The sequence below is a fragment of the Gouania willdenowi genome, chromosome 5 (assembly GCF_900634775.1).
Source record: "Gouania willdenowi chromosome 5, fGouWil2.1, whole genome shotgun sequence".
NCBI lineage: Eukaryota > Metazoa > Chordata > Actinopteri > Blenniiformes > Gobiesocidae > Gouania > Gouania willdenowi.
In genome coordinates this window covers 22,536,645-22,544,486 of record NC_041048.1, presented here as the reverse complement: position 1 = coordinate 22,544,486, position 7,842 = coordinate 22,536,645, and the positions used below count along the sequence as shown (strand labels likewise).

Below are 7,842 nucleotides of genomic sequence, written 5' to 3'. Positions count from 1 at the left end.
AGGCAAAGCATCACTAGAATCCCACTGCACTGTTATTGATTGCAAAGTATGGAAAACCAAATATTTGATTTACAGGTGCTGGTAATAAATTTAGAATATCATGAAAAAGTTGATTTGTTTCAATAATTCCATTCAAAAAGTGAAACATATATTATATTCATTCATTACACACAGACTGATCTATTTCAAAAGTTTATTTCCTTTAATTTTGATGATATAACTGACGACTAATAAAAATCCCAAATTCAGTATCTCAGAAATATTGAATATTACTTAAGACCGATACAAAAAAAAGATTTCTAGAAATGTTGGCCAACTGAAAAGTATGAGCATGTACAGCACTCAATACTTAGTTGAGTCGATCAGTCTGTGACATTGCTCAGGTGTTATGAGAGCCCAGGTTGCTCTGATAGTGGCCTTCAGCTCTTCTGCATTGTTGGGTCTGGCATCTTGTATCTTCCTCTTCACAATACCCATAGATGTTCTCTGAGGTTAAGGTCAGGTGAGTTTGCTGGCCAATCAAGAACAGGGATACCATGGTCCTTAAACCAGATACTGGTAGCTTTGGCACTGTGTGCAGGTACCAAGTCCTGTTGGAAGATGAAATCTGCATCTCCATAAAGCTGGTCAGCAGCAGGAAGCATGAAGTGCTCTAAAACTTAATGGTAGATGGCTGTGTTGACCATGGACCTAAGGAAACACAGTGGACCAACACCAGCACATGACATGGCACCCCAAACCATCAGACTGTGGAAACTTTACACTCGACCTCAAGCAACGTGGATTCTGTGCCTCTCCTCTCTTCATCCAGAGTCTGGGACCTTGATTTCCAAAGAACATGCAACATTTACTTTTATCAAAGAACATAACTTTGGACCACTCAGCACCAGTCCAGTCCTTTTTGTCTTTAGCCCAGACGAGACGCTTCTGACGCTGTCTCTAGTTCAGGAGTGGCTTAACACAAGGAATGCGACAGCTGAAACCCATGTCTTTCATACGTCTGTGCGTGGTGGTTCTTGAAGCACTGACTCCAGCTACAGTCCACTCTTTGTGAATCTTCCCCTCATTTTTGAATGGGTTTTGTTTCACAATCCTCTCCAGGGCGTGGTTATCCCTATTGCTTGTACACTTTTTTCTACCACATCTTTTCCTTCCCTTTGCCTCTATTAATGTGCTTGGACACAGAGCTCTGTGAACAGCCAGCCTCTTTAGTGATGACCTTTTGTGTCTTGCCCTCCTTGTGCAAAGTGTCAATGGTCATATTTTGGACAACTGTCAGGTCAGCAGTCTTCCCCATGATTTTGTAGCCTACAGAACTAAACTGGAGACCATTTAAAGGCCTTTGCAGGACACCAGGTGTCTTCAATATTGAACCTCTTCACAATATTCAAATTTTCTAAGATACACAATTTGGGGTTTTCATTAGTTGTCAGTTATAATCATCAACATTAAAAGAAATAAACACTTGAAATATGTCAGTCTGTGTGAAATGAATGTATACATTATACAACTTTTACTTTTTGAATGGAATTACTGAAATAAATCAACTTTTTTATGATATTCTAATTTTATGACCAGCACCTGTATGCCAGTTCATCCTATTTTGCAAGATCTTTTAAAAGTTGATTGCACTTGAATCAATATCCATGTCCAGTTTGAACATAAAGCATCCGATTCTTACACATTTTTCAAAATCTCATGAATCTTTTGTCTGGATGGCTCACACATCCAAGTGAAAATGAATTCACCTGTGAGATTCATCATCTGTGAAATTATTCCAGCAAGTAAATCATCCATCACTACTGAAACAAAATTAAGCGCCTGAACCACAAAATATGATCAGAGACCGGATTTTAAAAAAACAAGACACTGCATAATTCACACTCCCATAGCAGCTACTGTTCGGATTTGACAACGATTACACATATTAAGTGGAAATGTGGCTTTAATGTAAAATTATAGAGACATTTTAGGCTTTCAAGTTGAAAAAAGGGGCTTAAAATATAAATATAAAATTAGGGATATGACTACCAATGTAGAAACAATGCTAATGTCTGCTATGAAGGTTTTACAAACACAAATGGCAATAATTAGCCCCACAGACGCAGCCTGCTGGCAGAAGACAGCTGGTGTTTGACAAAATGTCCTCGACTCACCGTGGAAAACGCTCGACAGCATTGACGAGAAAGGCTGGTGACAACCATTCAAGTCAAACTGAGCCTGGTTATTACTTTTGTAATATGCAGAAAAATGATGGATAAACCATTTAATGAGTTTGAACATTTAATGAGTTTGAACATTTTTTTCCCCAGAAACATTACAGTACACCTTTAAAATCACCTTAATGTTCTTTCCAATAGCGACCAGGAGAGAAGATGCCTCTGATCGGACTTTTTTCACACCGTTATCTTTAAATTGGTGTCTGGATGACACATTTTTGATCAAGAATCAAAACATCAGAACATACTTAGTTGTTCAACTATTAAAATTTTATTACTGAGGGGAATATCACATCAACAGCCATTAGGTTTAGAAAATAGTGTGCACTTTGTTTTCAACTGCCTGGTATTGTCTGTGCCACAGAGATAATACTGTGAATAAATAGATTAGTTCATCTTTATATTCCCTTGATGTGGATATAAGCAGCGTTCCATTATTAGGGAAAAGAGCACCTCCTCAGTCAGTTCTTGGAGATTGGACAGCGCACCCCTCAGAGTATTGAAATTGGGACAAACAAAAGGTCACAGGTTAGATTTTGGTCCACTGTTGACTGGTATGGCTCTGAGCTCAGTCCGCATACACAAGTACTCTCCAATCACAGCCATTAAAGCTATGCAAGCGATGTTGACGAGCCACCAGGACAGAGCCACTGGGAAGTGAGAGTTATAGATCCAGCAGCCGATCATGTGAAAGAAGTGCACTGTAACTGTGAAGTCCAAGCACTGTTTCCCTCTGCGGATGAAGAACCACAGGCCCAGAGCGCTGTTGGGGACAGAGACGATTGGAAATTTCAAAAGAACTGCTTTTATTTCTGAGAGAAAAGCTACTTATCTTAAAAGTAGTGATGCACCGAAATTCTGGCCATTAAACATTTTTGGCCGAAAAGGGCCCAAAAGTGCACAGCGGTGCACCAGCAGCATGAATCTGGTTTCAGTCTGTCAGTGCACGTTTCACAGAGATCCTCTTTACTACATCACGACGGTACTTGGTCCGCGTTATAAAGATCATTACTTGGATGAGGTTAAAGCAGTGCGCACAAGAAATGATCCACGCCGCTATCAAAGCATAGAGCGTGTGCTCCTGGAGATGCACACGCTCTGTGACTTCAATGTCTTTGTGTTTTAATGGGAAAACATATTTAATGTGACTCTCTTCCAGCAGCCCAGTCAGTTATAGGCCTGTACAATATTATTTAATGTATGTGTGGGAACAAGTTAAACATTTTATATTGTGCATTGTTGGAATGTCAGTGCTAAATAAATATTTTTAATTGATTTATTCTGAAGCTTTATTTTTTATTTATACAATTGCAATGTTTTAATTTTAGTGGTTAGTACACATTCAGAGCCATAAACGCAATGGGAATAAGAAAATTGCATAATCATTTATTTTGGCGTTTAGGTTTTCTGCCTTGGTTCTCACATTTTTCGGTTTTGGGCCAAGAATTTTTATTTCGGTACATCTCTACTTCAAATACATTTAAAATGTGTTTTCATGTAAATAAATGACCAACTCTTACCAGGTCAGGGAGTTCAGAATAAAGGCCATCATTGAGAGCCGACCCTGCAGTGTTGCAAAGCCGAGGACCTGCCAGAGAGGAACAAGTTCTCAGTTATGAGTTGATAAAAACAATTACACAGAGACAGATTCTCATAACTTACTCCATAGCTGAAGACCTGATTGAGTGATCGACTGCTTTGTACGAGACTATCCACTGCGGCCAACCACAAACACAGAAAGCTGTAGTAGATGCACTGCATCAGCACAATCTGACACACGATGAGGACCGGGTCCCAGATGTAGCTGCGGAAATTGGCCATGGCTTGGATGATGTCCCACGTTTAGGCCTGAAGGACGTTTACTGGCCGACTGACACTAGCCAGCCTATCCAGCATGACCTGTGTCAGCGTGCTGTTCAACTGGAATGGAAAAAAACGCATTCGATTAAATCTGTGCAAATCTTACACATCCTCCGTTTGTAAAACAGGCCCAAAAGCATCAATGCAGAGAACGCTGACAATAAACTAAAAAACAAGAAAGCTGCTGGTAAAAATATATATATTTACAAATCCAACACCATTATTTATATTAAGATGCTAAAATTAAAAAAAAAACTACTAAATAATTAAAAAAAACAAAGTGATGTCAAGAAAAACTGGGCAGACACTGGACACATTACAGTTCACTTATTGGCCACACTGGTTTAGGAAAGGCAAAGATTCCTGAAAAAAACCTAATGTTTTAAAAGAGGGGCAGGGATCATAAGTCAGACGTTTATTTTATCAAAAATAATGCAGTGTTTGGTCCCACAATATAATCAAACATTAACAGGAATTAAAGGGATTATTTTTATCTTGTGAACACAGAGAGCACAGGGGAAAACTAATCACAGAGAATATCAAAGGAAGAGATCAAATTAGATGTGTGATTGATTAGTCAGTGAGGTACATTTAATTAGAACAATATAAATGTACCTAAAGAAATGTTCAAATGGTTAGTTTCTTCAAAATATGAAAAAAGACATTTAAAATTATATGATACAGGTTGAAAAACAAACCCTTACACATACATTAACTAAAAAAAAATAAGCGGCAAAAGCAAATACTGTGGCACCATTTCAAAATAGCAGTGGCTATTCGTACGTAGCCGAATCAATAAACCAACATTCTATCCGTACGTAGCGTAGTGTCTGTTTGCTATTGATACGTAAATTCCTAAACTACGTTACGGACTTACTAACCCTAACCTTAACTTTCTGAAGTGGATTTAAATTTCTTGCCACCGTGAAAACACGTTTTTACGTGACGTCAGCACTTGACCTAGCAACGCGCGCCGCTATTTCAAAAGGGCTATGCTTTAGCTTGACAGCCGCCATTGACCGCTGACAACACAATGGAGATCTTGCAGTCTGGCAGATTTTAATCGTCGAATGTCCAAATCCTGTGTAGTATTTGGCTGCCATAACCAGGCCAGGCTGAACGAAAAGATATAATTTTACAGAATACCTACAGAAAAAGGCCAGAAACGAAAATTACGGATCCATGCACTGAGGCGAACAAACGACGACTGAACTACATGGAGTTCAAAATCAAAATGGTTGTATGTTTGCAGTAGACATTTTGTTAATGGTTGGTTGTATATTCTGGGAATCTAATTTCTTCCTGACTGATTTCATGACATTGAATATGAATTAGCCTACATTTAAAGGGGCCAGAGGTAGAATTTGCAAGCAAATTCTGCCACCACCAGGAGGCAATACGCCTTTGAGGCATCTCGTCTGCCGGAAAGTAAAAAGAAAAATCAGAAAATACCTCATTGAACACCGAGGGGTTTAATAAAGTATAAGTATAGTATAAACGGCAAACAGCGCTGTGTTAAAAAAACAACACTAATAATGATTATTTTACACACGCAGAAGAAAAGAGTAAAGAAAATGTGCACTTCCTTCAAATTTGTACATTTAAATAATATAATAGCTTAATCAAAAATAATCATATGGACCTAGTTAATGAATGGTGTACCTCATAAATGTACCTTTTCAAAGTGAGAACTCGTACTGTAATACCTGCCTGGTCCACATCCCTGGTGTCATATAATGGCTAGTTTATATACATGTACAGTACATGTCTGTGATATGGATCAATTATTAGTCACAAACACATTAAGATTAGACCAAGTCAAGAAATAGGTGATACAGTATATTGTTCTTCACCATCTCACAGTACCATTAATATATGTTCAGTTATAATATCAAACAACATCACATATAAATTATATTTATAAATTGTATTCACACTTTTTTTATTTTCTTTGCGACTACTCATCCGTTACAAATAAAAGCGCAAATAGTAAATACTCATTGAAACTTGTTCGTTGAAAGCCGGTATAAGTGAGTACATGCAGTCTGAGTGTTGCACTTGCAATATATTGAATGTCAGGTAGATTAGGACTACCTTTATCGTACAAAAAGTCCGCTGAAATCTCAGCGCATAGCACAAACAGCGTCCTGTTGACATTTATATCCCTCTTCACCCATGAACCCGCGCCTGTTGCGCATGCGCACTTCCAGAGTGTGCAAATGCTTATAGGACCGGGGGGGGGTTGCCAGTACGGCAACCGTACGAATAGACACTTTCAATAATATATTTGTCAAAAGTGGGATTCGAACCCACGGCAGCGGAAGAAAGAATTCTTGAGGCACCTGAAGACCACTCGGCCATCCTGACACGGTGAAAACAGAGGCACATTACGCTTATGTAGAAAAGGTCCGGCAACGTACCCATAGTCCCAGTCACTTATGTGGTTCTGATCTTAACATAACCTTTGAGTAATGAAGATAATTTACTGACAACACTCCCGTTTAAATGAATATAAATAAATAAAAAAACAGTGCTGTGAGTCATGCCAACACGCTCTGATTATATTAGCCGATGATAATGATTCGGAGTTAGCATGTTTGTTTGTTTTGTGACGTTTAAACACAAACGGCCGACACACACCTGACTGACAGGAAGATCACAAAGACTCCAAAGTGTTGAGCTGTCCACAGTCTGTCCGACGAGAGAAGAAGTTCTAAACTCGGTTATTACTATAAACCAGGCCTGAAGTAACGGACTGAAGCATTGGCTGAAAGCTAGCTACCTGCTACAGCCGACCAACGACACGGAAGTCAAAGTTGCACAAGACCCGGAACCACAAAGTAATGCACAAGGAAGCACTTTCAGAATAAAACAGTTTGACCACGATCCCTTGCAAAAATAACACAAAGGAAAATCTACCCAGATTTTTGGTCTGGGTATCATTGAATAATTCCTACTTCATCTGTGAGCCAAAATAAAAGAACGGTTCTTCTTCCTCTCCTTTTCAAACAAAAAATAATAAAACTGTTCTAGCGTTTTAATCAAAAAAACAGAAAACAAACCAATATCGGCCCGTTTTTTTTTATTTGTTTCCTTTTTCCATTCTGAACCCTGAAACAACGTGTCAGAATAAAAGCATAGAGGGATCTATCACGGGGGTAATATATCATTAAAAGGCTAACAAAAACTACAGAAAGATCCCTTTTTTTGGTCATTTTTAATTTCGACATGAAATTATGCTGATGCTCGGGACTAGCACGGGCAAACTGTGATACAAAAAATGACCGCCAGGTGGCACTGTGGTAATATATTTCTTCTTTGTAGACTTGATTTGATGAATATTCACGTACAAAAAAGATACAGTAAACATATGAGTTGGAGATTGTCTTTTTATCAACCATATGGCTTACCCAGCAATGTCATTTTGGAGCTTTAGAATGAGCTCAGAGCAGGCTTGGTTTATTTTCTTCTTCTTCTTCTTCTTCTTCTTCTTCTTCTTCTTCTTCTTCTTCTTCTTCTTCATTATTATTATTATTATTATTATTATTAGTAGTAGTAGTAGTAGTAGTAGTAGTAGTAGTAGTAGTAGTAGTATTCAGTTTTATTTAAATGTGTATAAATTAAATTATTACGAGATCAAACACTATATGATACCATATGGCAAATCTATATACAATATAAAAAGTGCAGTGTGTTAACAGGAAGAAAACATGGGCACAATGAACATCCTAGTAAGAGGTCAGAGTTAACTAACTAATTTGGC

At 38.2% G+C, this 7,842-nt stretch overlaps 1 protein-coding gene across 1 annotated transcript; it reads right to left on the bottom strand.

The window, feature by feature from the left end:
* Positions 1 to 2,270: 2,270 nt before the first annotated feature.
* On the bottom strand, positions 2,271 to 6,906 carry sys1 (SYS1 golgi trafficking protein). The gene is made up of 4 exons (XM_028446061.1): positions 6,720 to 6,906; positions 3,882 to 4,139; positions 3,740 to 3,807; positions 2,271 to 2,982 (listed from the first exon to the last, which is right to left on the bottom strand). Exons 2-4 carry the CDS (start codon positions 4,038 to 4,040, stop codon positions 2,742 to 2,744), a joined length of 468 nt encoding a protein of 155 aa, XP_028301862.1. The 5' UTR covers positions 4,041 to 4,139; positions 6,720 to 6,906; the 3' UTR covers positions 2,271 to 2,741.
* Between the last annotated feature and the right edge of the window lie 936 nt (positions 6,907 to 7,842).